This window comes from Suricata suricatta, chromosome 4, assembly GCF_006229205.1.
Source record: "Suricata suricatta isolate VVHF042 chromosome 4, meerkat_22Aug2017_6uvM2_HiC, whole genome shotgun sequence".
In the NCBI taxonomy this organism is placed as follows: Eukaryota; Metazoa; Chordata; class Mammalia; order Carnivora; family Herpestidae; genus Suricata; species Suricata suricatta.
Genome location: NC_043703.1, coordinates 9,943,904 through 9,961,098, shown reverse-complemented (window position 1 = coordinate 9,961,098; position 17,195 = coordinate 9,943,904). Strand labels below are relative to the sequence as shown.

The window sequence follows — 17,195 nt, the reverse complement described above, 5'->3', positions numbered from 1 at the left end:
TTAAGAAATACTTCTTAAAACTGCAGTGCAGTGGACCGATGGCGGCGATACGCAACAGGAAGAGACAGCCAGCTCTGTGTGATTCATGCTGCATTAAAACTGCCCTTCGAGAGGAAGTGCATCAGATATTACTTTATCACCATGCCAATGATGAATCACCACAAAAAGCAACTCAACTAGAAGCAAAAAACAAAACAGATGAAAAACAAGAAAAAACCCACAAAACCAAAAACCAAACCCTCTGATTTTATGGTAAGAAGGAAATAAAGTTAATTTTAAAACTTTGGTGGGGGGGAGGTGGTGACATTAAGCGGCATCACTAAGTTACTTTAAATTTTAAAAACAAGGTGCTAGTTTCTATCACAGAGCCAGGTCCAGACATGGATGAAAGCCTTGGATGGCTTAAAGCCTTCGATGGGCCCAACTTTAAGAGACTGTAGATTTGACACGATGATGGCCACACAGAAAAAATGGAAATTACCACCCTTCCTGCCCTGATGCTGCTGCAATTCCTCAACTATAAATTTTTGTTTTGGTCAATAAAAATGAAATTCGTGCAGTGAAAACACCTCCTCAGAGAAATAACATTTCTTCCAGTGTAACTTTCCTTAAAATAGCTTGACTGCTATTCTCCAGGAAGAAAGTAAGAAAGTGAGAGTGAAATCTTCCACACAATCCCTCTGTCACAAGCCCAGCCTCTGAAAACTCCCCACAGTCTGGCTTCAGACCAACACCGCAGGTCCTTTCTCATCCATGCCTGGTGCCCTGTGACTCTGCGGGGCTCTGACTTACTCCTTCTGTCTCCCTGATAGGGGACAGTCACATCTTGTGCCGTTACCCTAATTCTTATCTGGGGATCCACCTGCTCCCCTCTACATGATGACCGCTTTATGAAGACCACTCTTCAAAAGCTTTGGAAGCTGAGCCTTCCTCTTATCAAACCAAGGTGATTTGGAGGATGCCAGGGTGGCTCCCTTGGTTAAGCACCCAACTGGCTCAGGTCATGATCTCACCACCCTGTGAGTTCCAGCTCCACATCAGGCACTGTGCTGACAGCTGGGAGCCTGGAGCCTGCTTCAGATTCTGGATTCTGTGCCTCCCTCTCTCTCTGCAACCCCCACCCCAAAGGAATAAACATTAATTTTTTTTTAAGCAGGTGATTTTTGGAAGCTCTGTGCTTAGCACATAGTAGGCTCCTGGAATTTTAAAACATTCTCCAGATAATCTTTGATGTCATATTTCACCTTTTGGCTTATTTGAGCTCTTTCTTTTGTGTCTACTATGGGATAAGTTGACTTCTTCCTTACACTCTTGACTATGTTACAAGTCAAAGAGGGCAGTTGGTATGTTTGTTCATGTGTATATGCCTCATGGATCCAACAGATAGAGAATGTGCGCTAAGTTACAAACAGCAACAAAACACATACACGATTTAGTTAGTCTTCATTGTGAATGGATGTATCTGATATTTTGTGGAAAATGGATTTCAATAGTGCAGCCTATTAGGGGAGCACAGAATGAGATTATGAGAATCAATAACTAAATTGCAACTAAATGAGAACAAATAGGAGGCTTCAGACGGTGAAGGCAGATGTTGGGTTGGCTTGGCCTCAGGGTGTATCTGTGGGGAAAAAAAAGACCCCTATCCATCTGAAAGATAGTCACTGGAGTGGGGTTTTTTAATTCTCAAAAATATACTAGTGAGCCTCAGTATCTGATCATATATGGAAAAATACTGATTAGCCCTCACTCTTCAAATTCTGTATAAAATGCAACAAGCATGCTTTTAAAGGCCTAGTTACGATCCCCAGACAATCACTGACACCCTAGGACCAAAAACTGATAAGCAGCTTGAGTCAAAAAAAAAAAAAAGGGCAATCTTTGGGGATTTACAGTCTCTGGCAGACTTTGATTTTTCATGTACTGCCAGGCACAAGGGATGAAGTCACAGGCCCTTGAAAGCTGGAGGCTGCTACCGGAGATACTTGAGTGAGGCTGAATATTCACCGGACTTCACCAGACATTGCCCTCCCCGCCAGATCTCCGTCTCAAAAAGAGATGAAAAGGAGCTTGTGCGTCTTGAGCAGGGTCCGCCTATGTGGGATGCACAGCACAACCACGGGGAATGGATAGACTAGTCAATAAACGGTACTGCGACAATGGGTTATTCAATGGGGGTAAAATAAGATTGCTCCCTGTCTCACAACCACCACAAAAATCAGATCAGGTTAAACGGAGAGCTAAACGCTGAAAGTAACGCACAGCCTGACAAGACCAAGTATGGCTGAGTCGTGAAGCAGAGAACATTCCTACGTACTGCTGATAGCAAGTTGGAATGCAAGTTTATCAATACTTGCTGAAGCTGAGGTTATCTTTATTTGAAGACTCAACAATTCTATTCCTAGCTACAGACCCTAAAAAAAGGTTCACATGTGCACAAGCTAATTTGCAATGTTCAGAGCAGCACTATTTGGAATTACAAAGTATTAGAAACAAACAACCGAAACCTGCATGCATTTGTTTTTTTTTTTATTTCTGTGTTACAAATTATCGCAAAGTTAGCACCTTAAAACAATACTCATTTCTTACTTGTAGTTTCTATAGGTTAGAGATGTGGGCATAGTATGACTGGGTTCTCTGCTCAGAATCTGAGAAGTTGAAATCAAGGTGTGGGCTGGGCTGTGGTCTCATTTGGAGACCTCAATCAGATTATTACCAGAATTCAGTTCCTATGGTTGTAGGACTGTGGATCCTGCCTTCTTGAAGCACACAGCCCCTAAAGGCCACCTGCAGGTCTTAACCTATGGCCCTTTAACATGACAGCTTATTTCTTCAAAGCCAACAGGAAACTCTTGCCTAAAATGCCTCTTCAAAAGAGCCCAGGCCCTCTGAATGGGTCAGGCACACCCAAGATAATCTCCTTTGTGATGGATTCCAAATTAACTGATTACTAGCCTAGTCACAGACATGAAATTCCATCCTATTCATGAGTCCTGCTCAAACCCAGGGGGATTTCACCTACCACACACAGGAGAATGGGAAAACAAATTGCCAATGATTTATATGAATAGTGCATTATAAATATAATGCAGTATATGGTTGCATAGTATACTGCAAGGAAAATAAATAAAATACAGTTAAATGTACTCATTGGTAAATCTCAAAAAAGCAATCAGCATAAGAAACAGTACAGTATGAGACCAAATAAGGCAAGTTTAAATTATGCAAAAAGATGTGATTTTCAGTTAATGCTTTGTTATACATTAAAAGCATAAAGGAATGCACTAAGAACCTAAACACCAGATTCAGACAAGTGTTTATCCAGGGGCAAGAAGGGAGTGATGAAGAAGAGGCACTCAAGGACTTCAGATCCACTCCTAATGTGCTTGTCAAGCAACTTGTGCTTGTGTATGGCCACAGAAGAACACATTATATTATTCATTGCATGTCTGAAACATTTCATGAAAAAATAAATGAGGGGCACCTGGGTGGCTCATTTGGCTAAGAGTCTGACTCTTGGTTTTGGCTCAGGTCATGATCTCATGCTTGGTAAGATCAAACCCCATGTCAGACTCCATGGTGTCAATACAGAGTCTGCTTCAGATTCTCTCTCTCTCTCTCTCTCTCTCTCTCTCTCTCTCTCTCTCTTTGCCTCTCCTCTGCACACTCTCATGTGCTCTCTCTCTCTCTCTCTGTCTCTCTCTTTCTGATAAGTAAGTAAACCTAAAAATATAGGGGCGCCTGGGTGGCTCAGTCAGTTGAGTGTCCGACTTTGGCTCAGGTCATGATCTCACAGTTTGTGGGTTCGAGCCCTGCGTCGGGCTCTGTGCTGACAGCTAGCTCAGAGCCTGGAGCCTGTCTTTGGATTCAGTGTCTCCGTCTCTCTCTGACCCTCCCCTGCTCACACTGTCTCTCTCTCTCTCAAAAAGAAATAAAAACTTAAAAAAAATTAAAAAATATATATACATATACCTTGCCTTTATTAGAAATGTAATCAGACTAACTACATCTGGAAAAAAAATGCAAAAAAAAATTAAGGAGCAAGTTGTTTCTTTATATTTCTCAGTAATTCTTTCAGTATAACTAAAGGCCATTTTAGTGGCGAGAGGGAAATTAATTCATAATTAAGTGTTTTATCTCATTTACTGCTTTATATTGTATATCTGCGTTGGACATGATTTTGTAAGTGAAAATTCAACAGAGCAAGTCATTTGCATTTAGAGAATGCGAATTAAGAAAACACGAAATACATAATATTAAAATTCAAGTAGCTGTTCTCAAGGAGGGTAGTGTATTGCTTCTGAATAAAAACTCATCAGAAGAACTGAGGAACAAATGAGTCCTGTGGAGTATTACTTGAGTGAGAGTTTAGAAGGAATAAAGATATTGACTTAGTGAAAGACGTACAGTGGATGTTTACTGCACGTGTTTTAGTAACTTAGAGGCAAGTTGTTTCATATGATAAGTGGAGAGAGAAACTGAACAAAGTCTTAGTGACACTGTGGGCGTAGCTTCTGTAAGACAACTATGGGAAATGGACAATTTGTTTTTGTCTTTGTTGAAGAAAGACCGGTGGCTCTTTCCTGTGCCAACTGGTCCTTCTGACCTGCACAGGCTCTTCCATCAGGGAAGGTTAATCTAATTGTCTTCCTTCTAACATAAGCCATCAGTCCCAACAATAGTCCAGAACGACAGGATCCTGCCTCGTGGCAGGACTTGATCTTCCTTGGGAATTTTATTTAGCAGTGAAGTGTCTGTTTGGTCCAAATTAGAAGAGAAAGTTATTGGTTGAGATAACAAAATGGTTTTATTAAATTCTATCAATATTTCTTCTTTCTTCCCTCCCACCCGCCCCTTTACAAATGTCAAGCTTCTCTTCTCAGCTCATGGGACTGTATGCTGAGGCTCCCCTGGCTGTTTCCACCCTCACCCTACTTCCCGATGGCTTGGCTCCCAAGGCACTGGCATCAGCATTGTGGTAAGTGCTTTGGGAGAGAAGAGCACAGTGCCGCCACGGCCTCAAGACAGTTGAGGTCTAGTAGAAGCAACAGGAGCTTGCATAAATATTGATGGTTGTAACAGAGAGTGATGGCTGCCATACACAGAGGGACAGCAGGAATCCACTCTGTGCCAGGCCTCATGCTGGCTTCTCTGCAGGTACTATTTTGACATCTTGGGAAGGAGTTAAAGCCCAGGTGCTTCTGGTGGGAGAAACTAAACACCAGTCTTCCTCTCTACCACATGTCTATTTACATGCCCACAGGAAATGTAAGAAAGACATCTTGTCCAAACTCTTGGTCTGACCACTGTAGTGGTTTTGTGGTTGTTTGTCCAATAGCCATCCCCTCCCATGTGATTCATTCTAAGCCAATGCTCTTGGCCCAGCCATCTTGCCAATGATTCATTTAGGAACGACCAAGTTACCCAATCCTGCCAACGAATGGCAGCAGCAAGTGTGCTGCGCAAAGTAGAAAATGGTACTGGGAGAGGTGTCCTTGCTCCTAAGAAGGAGACTTGGATGAAAATGACCCTTTTCCTCCTCAAGATTTTATCACAAATTCTGGAAACGTTGCATCCGTTTTGCTAACACATGACAATAACACGTAGAGAACACAACTGCACTAGTGTCCTTGGGCTGCTGTAATAAAGTACCAAAAACTAAGTGGCTTAAAACAAAGGAGTTTATTATCTCACAGCTCAGCAGCCAGAAATCAATGTGTTGACAGGACTATGCTCCCTCTTAAGGATTCTCCCAACCTTTTCTAGCTTCAAGTGTTTTCCGGCAATCCTTTGAGGTCCTTGGTTTGTAGATGCCACTCCATTCACATGGCTGTCTTCTCCACATGTGTCTTCCTATCATTTCCTCTCTGTGTATATCTGTGCCTGTGTCTAAATCTCCTCTTTTTTTAGAATATCAGTCATATTGTAATAGGGCCCAATATAATAACCTCATGTTAATTTAATCAGTTCTATTTCCAAAAAGGATAATATTTTGGGGTGCCCAACATATCTTCTTGGGGCACATAATTCAGCCACAACAGAATTTCAGTGAAAGATTCAGAGTCCTGGCTTTCTGGTCTACCTAATTTTCAGTTTTGTGAGAAATTTCCTAATTGTTGAAGTCAATTGGAGTCAAGATTTCTGCTACTTCCTACCAAAGCATTCTGATAGAATTATGCAGACATTTCAGATGGAATAAGGGTTAGAGAGATGGAGAATAAAGGGGCCCCCACAGGAGGGGGACAGCAGTGGAAGAAAGAATATGGGATGTTGAACCTGATACAATGTGGAAGAATCATAGAAGTTTGCGTTGGTCTAGCACTGTCATTCATTCCTCAATGAAAACCTACTCACTAGTAAGTGTCATGTTGAGCAGGAGGATTTAATGAGCAAGACAGACGCCTGCTCTGCCTTTGAAAGACGTGATGGGGAAAATCCTGAAATATGAGTCAGAAAAGGTAACTGGGGATGGAGAAGGGAAGATACTGGCGACTATCCTAAAATGTGTGGCATCTTGATGGAAAGAAGGACCTTGAAACATTTTAAACAGGAGAGTGCCGAGAGAGAGTTTGATCTTTGCTACAAATGGAGAATCGGTTGAGAAGTGGATGTTCCCCCAGCATCTCCCTCGGGTGCACATAGTTAATTCTGCATCCATAGTTCTAAGTACATATAAGAAAAATCACATGATGTATCCCAAAGTAAAACAGGAACCTGAAGACTCAGCATTGTTTCTATTATCTTAACTTGACTCTCGCCATCTTGGAGGCTGGTGCCCGCCAACCATGTCCTGTGTGCTTTGGCTAACACCATGATTAACCAACCTACCACAATACCCAACCCCTGGATGAAGGAGATGTCCTGTAAGAAGGGAAGGGAGAAAGACTCATGGACGAGTGTCTGAACAGAAATCTAGCTTTGACCATCATGCGTTTTTAACCGTATTTTCTGATGATTTCCTGTCAAGCAAGTAGCACCAACGGACGGTGCTTTATGTGACTGGGAATGATAATGACTACTTTTTGTAGCCACAATGTTTTGAACGTATCTTGCAAAATTTGATTATTTTTCAGGGACTTAATGCATAATGCGTTCATGTGCGAGGAAAATTCTCCTCCTAGTCATTTCACACATTTAGGCTGTCAATGCTGTCAGCTGCAGAATCACTGATTAGGGGACCCCATAGCTGCCTGGCTGCTTTCATTAAGATGGTCAAAGTAATCAGGCAGAAAGGCACAATTGAGTAATTGGAGACCTGAAAACGTAATGCTACTTGATTACTATTATGGCTGGAAAATAGAGCAAATCCCAAGGGGCTAAGTTGGGTGGCTGAAGCAGTCTGGTCTTTTATACAGAATCTAATATACTGACTCCAAATATATTATATTATGTAGAATATAACATTTAAAAATGCTTTTTAAGAGTTGTGTTGTTTTTGTGTATTTTGTATGTATTGTATATTATTAAATCCACATAATGGTATGAGGAAAATACTCTTGTTACCTAGATTTTAGATGTGAAAAAATAACAGCTTAGTGACTAATCTATCTAGTGTTATATAGCTAAAGAGTGACGGAGCAGTGATAAGAAATCAGATCTCTATGACAAGAAGTGCAGACTCATTGATGCCTTCCTATTATATTAAAAATTTCTTGAAAATACCTAAAGTTTCTTTCTTTCTTTTTTTTTTCCTTTGGTACCTCACTGAATGGCAGAAATCCAATCAGACCTGAGACTTATTTATTATCCTTATTTATCCTTCTTTGTCCAAAGGCTGGTGTTTTGCTAAAGAAACATTGGTGTATTGATTACAGAGTGCTGACTCAAACAAACTAGATCAAGAAGGGGGTGCTAGCACCCTGTAACATCTGGAATATTCTGAACCCCAAAAGCCACCTGGCTCCAGGAGGCACTGGGTAGGAGATATAAAATCAGTGACGTAAGATGAAGACAAGATTTGAAGTGAAGAGAAGACTGTGCACGTAAAGGGGGCTGAAGGTGGCTTTGTTTTTAGGATCCCTGGCTCCTAGAACAATGGCTGGCCCTGAGTGCGCCTTCAGTACTGTGTGCTCAGTAACTCGGGCTCAGAGATGGATGGTGACAATGACAGTCTCAGTGTCCCTCTGAACAACGGTGCTCTGCAATTTTCATTTTCCCAGTGACGGGGCACACTAAGAGAAGGTGGGCTTGGTGACATCACTGTCATCTTTGCTTGCAGGCCCCCACCCCTAAAGAAGAGCGAGCCTCTTGTTGGGGAGAGTTTGGCTCTAGGCCAAGAGCATCCTAGGTGGCCTGACCCCAGGTCCCAGAGAGGCTTTGCCCGGCAGGCTCGCGGGGCAAGCTGCCATCCCCAGGCCGCACTCAGTGCACTGTCTGGTTCTGGCGGGAGGTGCAGGCAGAAAGCTGACCCCCCACTCCAGGCCGCCATGCTCTTAGCACAGCCACATCCCTAGCCCGGGTGCTTCTGTTCTGAGGCCGCATCATCAAGGGGCCTCAGCTGAGGCACTTTTTCCAATTCTTTCTGCCACATCTACGCTCACCCGACACTCACCCAGTGCTGCTCAGGGTGGAAAATGGAATTCTGGGAGCCATTGCCTATTTCTGCCTGTTGCTTGTACTGTGGTAGGAAGGGAATAAAGACTCACTGTGACGCTCGGTTTGGCTTGCTGTTCTACATCACCTCTTCCACGCAGGACAGGCCACCACTTAGCTAAGAGCAATCCTTGTGCCCAGGCTCTGGATGCCCCCCTTCAGGAGCCTTTGGTTATTGTCCTCTGTGTCTCCTACATCTTCAACCTCACCTCGTACTTGCCCGCTCTCAACAAACATTGAAATATAACCACACTTTCATCCAACTTAACATTGCCGTGGTCTTATGTCCTCTTACCATTGGCCTTGCTTTCTGCTTTATGTTCTGGAACAAGAAAGGCTCACCTCAGACCTTTAGCATGTTCTGTCCCCAAACCCAGGATGCTCCTCCACTTTGATGGTCTATGTACAACTATTCTTTAGCAACTGTGTCTTCTAAGCAGCCTACTTGGACGTTTCCATTCCTGGTGACGGCCCTTACTTCTGGGTTCCCAGAGCACCTCGTGCCTGCCTCTATCATGCTTTGCAGTTACTTACTTGGCACCCCCTTCACCTGAGAATTTCTCAAAGACTGGGAACATAGTTGTGTTTTCTGTGCTACAGCATCAAAATTGTCTGCCTCTTTATATGCCCTTAACCACTGTTGGCGATGTATCCAGCCCACATCAGTTTACTATTTTGAGTATAGACACCTTTGTCTTCAAAGCTTATTTTTTAAATGTTTGTTTATTTTTTGAGGGAGTGAGCACAAGCAGAGGAGGGGCACAGAGACAGGGGGACAGTGGATCTGAAGCAGGCTCTGTGCTGACAGTAGTGAGCCCGGTGGCTCGAACTCACAAACCATGAGATCATGACCTGACCTGAAGCCGGATGCTCAACTGACTGAGCCATCCAGATGACCCCCAAAGCTCATTTAAAAAATATGAATTATATGCTGTTGTTACCCCCAACATTATTTTTCCCATATAATAGGGTATTTCAGCTCCTGGTGAAAAAATACATATTTTTTGTCTTGGTATTTATGGCTTTTCATGTCTCTGAATCCACATGGAGTTAAATTTCAGAATCCTTGATTAGGGGTTATATTTTCTACATGAATTCTGTTTATGAATTCATTGATTTTTAACTTCCTTTTTTAGCCTAAGTGAATTCCTAATGATAATGCAGAGGCATGAACTAGAGAATCTTCCAAAGACATTTCAAATCTAAAGAGTTTACAAATTTTCTTACATTGAAAATAAAAAACCTCCTTCTAGATTATGCTTCACATAAAAATATATGAATTATAGGGGTGCCTGGGAGACTCAATCAGTTAAACGTCTGACTTTGGCTCAGGTCTTTTTCTCACTGTTGGTGAGTCTGAACCCCACATTGGCTCTGTGCTGACAGCTCAGAGCCTGGAGCCTGCTTCAGATTCTGTGCCTGCCTCTTTCTCTCTCTCTGCCCTTCCCCTGCTCTCACTCTGTCTCTCTCTTTCAAAAATAAATAATAAACATTAAAAAATTAAAAAATAATACATGAACTGTAAAACAGATTTTGAAATATTAACTTTCACAGACACAGAAAACAAAACTTATTCTAAGATTCTGCTAGGGGCACCTGGGTGGCTCAGTTGGTTAAGTGTCTGACTCTTGGTTTTGGCTCAGGTCATGATCTTACAATTTCATGAGTTCAAGCCCCACGTCAGGCTCTACACTGACAGTGTGGAACCTGCTTGGGATTCTCTCTTTCCTTTTCTCTCTCTGTACCCTCCACTTGTTCTCTCTGTCTCTCTCAAAATAAATAAATAAACTTAAAAAAATATTCTGCTATATTTTCATCTATAGGTGCTAAGAACCTGAGCTTTCTTCTCGACTGGTTTTAGCACCTTATTTTATTAGACTATTTCTAGAATTTTACAATTAATATATAATCTAACAGTGTTGAAAATGGGCTCAAATGCCTGTGCCCTGAAAAAGAGACCATTTTATATATTAAAACTGAATGACTCCAGGTTATCAAAAATATGACAGTATTTTTGACCCACTGTTAAAGAGAGATTATTTTAATGTTAACCATTATTACGAAAATAAGAATGATGAAAAAAATGGAGTTCATTGTTTATTCTTACCCTTGGAAACGTTGTAAATCTGTCCAGTTCTTCGACAAAGCAGAACATCTGCAGACTAATTGCTGACATAACAATTAAGAGGCTGGCAGTAAATACAACCAGACTCCCAAGCTTTTTTCCAGGACCGAATATCTTGTACACGAAGTCTTCTAATGCAGGTGAAATCTTAATAAGTCGAACCACCCGAAGAACCTGTTGTGGGAGAGAAAAACATATGTCCTTGATCATTTCTTTACACTGAATCTTAAACAAGTTCACACGAAAACCTCATTTTCATAAGGTTTCATAAAATCACACTTTTCTATGTGAGTAGCTACAGACAAAAAGGAACACGACAGTGATTGAGATCTCCATGTAGCTCAGTGCCTGCCTTCCTGCCTTTTAGCCAGAGCCCAATAAATCCCAAATAAATGAAGGAAAATGGTGGCAACAAAAGCTTTTTTACATATAATGTAATAATTCAAAGTGCTATTAATTTTCTTCCTTTTTTAGTGAAAGAGAAAGAGCGTGCATGAGCTGGGGAGGGACAGAGAGAAAGAGTCCCAAGCAGGCTCCGTGCTGTCAGTACAGAGCCCAACGTGGGGCTCGATCTCACAAACTGTGAAATCGTGACCTGAGCAGAGATTAAGAGTCAGACACTTAATCTATCCAGGCACCTCTCAAAGTGCTAGTAACTAATACATAATGTTGAAATAAAATTGATATTTTTCTGAGGTTCCAATGTAGAAAAAAAGGCTTACTTCAATATTAGCTATAATGTCTCACAAAACAAAGCTATGTATTACTGTTCATACAGACTTTTTTTTTTCAAGGTTCTACTATCAAAGAGTCTTTACTTACGCCTGAGAGTGGTATCCCAATACCCATTCTATCCTCTCTTTAAATACTAGAACTATCAGAATTTTAGCCTAGCAAGTGGCTTGCCAGGACTATAGACCACATTTTCCAGCCCCACTTACAGCCAGGTGTGGCCAGTGGAATACGTTCAGATTTAAGGAACATGAAAGGGAGTAATTTTTTGCAACTTTTGACACATTAAATTAAATAAACTTGCCCTGGATAATCTCTATGCCTTCCTCTGGCAGGGAAACAAAGATGAATGGTGTAGTCCCTTTGAACCGGAAATAGAAGCCTTGTACAGAACCTGAAAGATTCAATCCACCTCAATAGGCTGGCTTCCTGCGTGACCCCGTGACTGTGCGCAGCAGAGCTACTTACTTTCCCTGGACACCCACCCACTACTGGAGAGAAACAAACTTCTGACTTCTATAAGACTTGCATTTTTAGATCTTTGTTATATTGAAATACACACACATATTTAGACGTTTTGCATGTATATGAATGCAACTCTCCGTAGCTTATTAATCAATAAATTCACTTGCTCTCCACTTTAACAAATGCCGATTAATTATTATGCACCAAACATTGTGTTGGACAAATAAGATTCAATGGCTATAAATTACAGAGGGAGATTAATATAAAGGCATAGCTCTTAAAGGGCATATTTATAAGATTAAAAGTATAATTTAGTATGTAATTCAAAGTTGAAATATAAAACATGGAAAAGTAGCATTTTTTTCATTAAGACTCAGATGTTGACATTTTTACATATGCCTCCGAGAAATAAAAAATGCTTCCAATCAAAGAATGGCATACCACTGATTGTAAGGCAGATCTCAGATTTAGAGATAGGAAATAGGAAACAGGAAAACCACGGTCTTGGCACAAAAAAAACTACGGTAAGTAGAAAGGTTGTCTAAGGTGGTTCAATAAGAGCTTAAGGTGATTGTGAAGCCTTCTTAGGAGAAGAAAATGAATAGTTTATTTTCAACAGAGTAAGAGCAGGAAATGCTTTTAAAACCTAGGTTTTAGGGACGCCTGGGTGCTCAGTCAGTTGAGTGTCTGACTTTGGCTCAGGTCATGATCTTACGGCTTGTGGGTTCGAGCCCCGTGTCGGGCTCTATGCTGACAGCTCAGAGCCTGGAGCCTGCTTAGGATTCTGTGTCTCACGCTCTCTCTCTGCCCTTCCCCCACTCATGCTCTGTCTCTGTCTCTGTCTCTCCTTTAAAAAATAAACATTAAAAAACTCTTTAAACTAAATTTAATTTTTACACATATAAAACAACATATGTTTGGATTTTCCCAGCATCCCTAGCTGCCTTCTCTTCCTGATTTTCCCTTGGCAAATCATTCCTGCTCCACTCTTGGTCCCTGAGGACCAGAAGGGACTCTGTGATGCTCATGATCCAGGCCTGGAGGGAGTATTCACAATGACCCGAGTCATCCTTAGAACTTTTGTTGAACCTGTAAGAGGTGTGCCATTTTTCATCCCAATTGGCATCTCTTAGAAAGAGAAAATTTATGTGAAAAACCATGTTGTAAGGATTATGCTATATACATGGCTAAGCTACCTGTTTTCTGTTAGAATTTACATGTATTCCCAAATCAGAGCATATTATATGCAGGTCATCTTTCCAAATAATAAACAAATAGCTTTACCATAAGAGCTATTAAAACATTAACATTCATATTAATATCCAGAATAACAGTAAGGAAAGATTTCACATTCTTATCAGACTTGTTATTCTCAGATATAAATGATTCAGTATCTAACTATTATCAGAGGAGGCCAGGCAAGTTGACACAAACAATTTAACTGGCGGCTCAACTCTCAATACAGCGGGTTTTCTCCACTTGTATTAAAATACAATTAAAAGATTCTCTAGTAATTTTGAGTCCTATTCCAAATTCTACTAAAACAGCCAATGCACATCTGTGCAATTTTGATAAATTAGTATTTCATTAGTTAGAAGCAGCAGAAGCTGACCGGTTCCTACAAGGCTGATCCGATCAGCATTTTCAAAGGGGGAACCTGCATCCTTAGAAGGGCAAAGTCCTTATCAGTGACTCCAGTTATGCCTTTTCATCTATTTGAGGATAAATATTCTTTTCACTCTGTTTATCCAATAAAGCTTTTTGATTTGGTGTTTCCACAGATATGAAGTACAGTAAACCATACTCTCAGAGATAACACTGCGGAACCTTTTGTGCCTGTTTCTAAAGCACGTTTTCCTGGTCACATTTCTAAGTCTGTCTCTTCAAGGTCACTGCTAATTACAAGTGAGATACTTTAGAAGTTGCCTGGCTAAGAATATGGACTATGAAATCAAATTTCCTAGGAATGAGTTTCCATCACTTGTCAGTTACGTGGTTTTGGGGGGTCATCAAAAGCCTGAGGACTTCGGTTTGTATGTATACTCTCTGTGTCACAGGGCTGTGGCGACTAAGCAATAACACGAGCCACACGGTACAGGCACAATCAATTCCAGCTGATGTTATGATTATCTGGGCGCGTCAGAGCCATAGCATTTGTCAAACTTTACTCCTTCCGACAGGACAGCGGTGCCTGCTGCTCACTGCGGTCCAGCCACACTGGCCTCCGTGCTATTCTGGGAACAGAGCAGCACCTTTCCGCCTCAGGACAGGTGCTCTGTGGCTCTCTTGGCTTGTCCCCTCATTTCACACAGTCTCTGCTCAAGAGCGACTTCTTCAGAGTGCTGCCACGGGCAATCTATCTAAAAGAGCACCCCACCCTCAAGCCCCTGCCTTTTTGTCTTTGTTTCTCCTTTATAGCACTCGCAGCACTTTACTGCACATTCTTTTGTGCCCTTCCTTGTGAACTGCTGTCCTCTAGAATGTAAGCTTACTGAGGTGGAGTTCTTCCCTGTGTATTTACTGCTGTCCTCCGTATCGGGACCAGTGCCTAGCACATAGTAGGTGCTCAGTAAAATATCGTTTGAATAAATAGATGAAGAACACCAGTGGTCGCTTTCAGAGACAGTTGATGTTATAAAGGGAGTCATTTTGTACTAAAGTGTTGACTTCACTTAAACATGAAAATGTGAAATTCACTACAAGAAGCCAGGGTGCCAACTTGCTGGGGAAAGGCCAAGTCAGATGAGAAAAATGTGAGGACGCACAAGGGAGACCCACAAAGAGCCAATCTGCTCAGGACAGTTGGTTCTTATATATGACTGTGCAAAATCCTTGTGACACTTAGGCTTCCCCAGAGATGTATGTCTTAGCCACAAAGCGACCAAGGCAGTGTTTAATTTTTTCATTAGGAAAATATAAACATGGCCATAGAGAGAGAGATACAAATGAAAGTCACTTAACCGTTAACATAAATGAAACTATCATTGATTATAATCCAGAAACAAAGATACCATTAAAGTTGCAAACTCGGGGCACCTGGGTGGCTCAGTTGGTTAAGCATCCGGCTCTTGACTTCAGCTCAGATCATGATCTCACAGTTTGTGAGTTCGAGGCCCACATTGGGCTCTGTGCTGCTGTGTGGAGTCAGAGTCAGCTTAGGATTCTCTCTTTCTCCCTCTCTCTCTGCCCCTTCCTGCTCTCTCTTTCTCTCTCTCTCAAAAAATAAACTAAAAAAACAAGTTGCAAACTCACTGAGTTGTGTATTATGTGACTCCGTCTATATAAATACAAAATGATTAGAACCATGCACACTAACTTTAGATATTTTGTGAAAAATAGATGAACAGAAAAAACCTGGAGTTAATGACTATTAATAATCTGGAATAATTTGGTTTATTTCTTTCCTGTCATTTTTCCATTTATAGGTATTTGACATACAAATATGTAGCTATAGTTATACAGACATATAACCTATGTATGTTATATGATTTTATACTGTTTCACCTTTATTTTTTTTTTTAATTTTTTTATTGCTTTTTATTTTATTTTTGAGAGACAGAGAGAGACAGGTAGAGCAGGGGAGGGTCAGAGAGAGAGGGAGACACAGAATCCGAAACAGGCTCCAGGCTCTGAGCTAGCTGTCAGCACAGAGCCTGACGCAGGGCTCGAACCCACAAACCGTGAGATCTTGACCTGAGTTGAAGCCGGACGCTTAACCGACTGAGCCATACAGGCACCCCACTGTTTCACCTTTAAATAAAACATAATAATGTTACCATTTTAATCATGTCTCTAAGTAATTACAAATTCATGATTGTCACTACCTTTATCGTCAAATTTACATATGACTTGCTAAGCTATTCCTCAAATGTTTACCATTTTAACAGTTCTCATTTTTTTCTCTCATAAACAATTCTTGAATAAATGTCTTTGCATTCAAAATTTTAATCTATGTCGAACTGCTAAGAAATTATCTGTAAGAAACTATAGGAATTTTAAAGCCCCGAATATATTTTGTATATGTATCCTTGCCGAAATAGGGACTGATATTTTTCTTAATTTGGTTGGCTTCAGAGGTTTGTAAAAGATGTCTGTTGTTTTGATTATCAAGCATATTTCTTATAATTATATATGAGAATTCTCAAAGGTAGATATTAAACACTCATGCTGATTTTGTGAACTAGAGAGCAGTGCCCAGAGCACAGAATGGCATGACTGGGAAGTATATTTTGTATCAAGAGTTTTAAGCATGTATATATCTCTTGACTTACTCATCTCACTTATTACAACCAAGCCTAAGGATGAAACCCAACAAATGACAAAGGACTTATGTCCAAAGATGTTGACGAACTGAACGCTTGAACCATGTATGCTTTGCGATTTCATGTTGGTAGTGATTACTAAAGGCTCAGCTTTTCACCGTGTGTTTGCAGGCTATTTGTTATCATTTACGTGATTTATATTTTCGTGTCCTTTCCCCAGGTATCAGAAGTATAGAGTTCCAGGCTGCAATCTGGCAGCTGAAGTTAAAATTGCTTTGAAAATAACAGCCTTGGAATCTCCAATAAAAAAGGCAGTGGAGTTGGAGTGCACTTTTTTTCATCTAAGGAGAAAATTTCATCTAAAACATCTCCACTGTGAATTTTCAGAAGAGTTCAAAACAACGTTATAATTTATGAATACACTATTTTTGGCATTGAACATGTCACTGGGCCTATGTCAAGTTTGTGTTTATTATATATCAATTGTATGTAACTATTTAATATAATGATGTATAGTTATTATAACGTAACTGGTGTTTTCTCTGGAAAGAAAAGAATTCTACTGACAAATAGACATGAGTCATATTACCTGGAAGTATGTGAACTGAGAATGATAAAGATCTGGATACGCATGAAGAGTAGTTCCAATGACGAGTAGTAGCTCAAATTTGTGGAGAGATGAGCTAATATATCCAGTGAATCCCAAACACCATATCTTCAGAAGCGCTTCCAAATCAAAAAGTACAGTAAAAGCCACCTGGGAGAATAAAGAGACAGGGACATTGGAACATAAAACTATAATTTATTTCAAAATGCTTCATACATCTGTTAGTGTGTAAATTTCAGCTGCTGTTATATAAAACGTAAAGCCTACAATGATATAGAATGACATGTTATAAAAAATGAACACCAACTAGAACATAGAAGACCAAAAACATCTTAAGAAAGCAGGAAAGCATGTTAAAAGGTTAAATGTTCGTAAGTGGTATTATTTCTTTATTATCCACTATTTGATATTA

The 17,195-nt window shown here is 40.6% G+C and overlaps 1 protein-coding gene across 3 annotated transcripts in view; it reads right to left on the bottom strand.

The window, feature by feature from the left end:
* The window catches only part of NALCN (sodium leak channel, non-selective), a 290,407-nt gene that overhangs the window by 142,255 nt on the left and 130,957 nt on the right, over nucleotides 1–17,195 (bottom strand). For all 3 annotated transcript variants that reach the window (XM_029936476.1, XM_029936474.1, XM_029936475.1), the window contains exons 11-12: nucleotides 16,766–16,933; nucleotides 10,700–10,891 (exon numbers count right to left, since the gene is read on the bottom strand). In XM_029936476.1, the coding sequence (XP_029792336.1) occupies nucleotides 10,700–10,891; nucleotides 16,766–16,933 (360 nt within the window). The remainder of the gene's footprint in view (nucleotides 1–10,699; nucleotides 10,892–16,765; nucleotides 16,934–17,195) is intronic.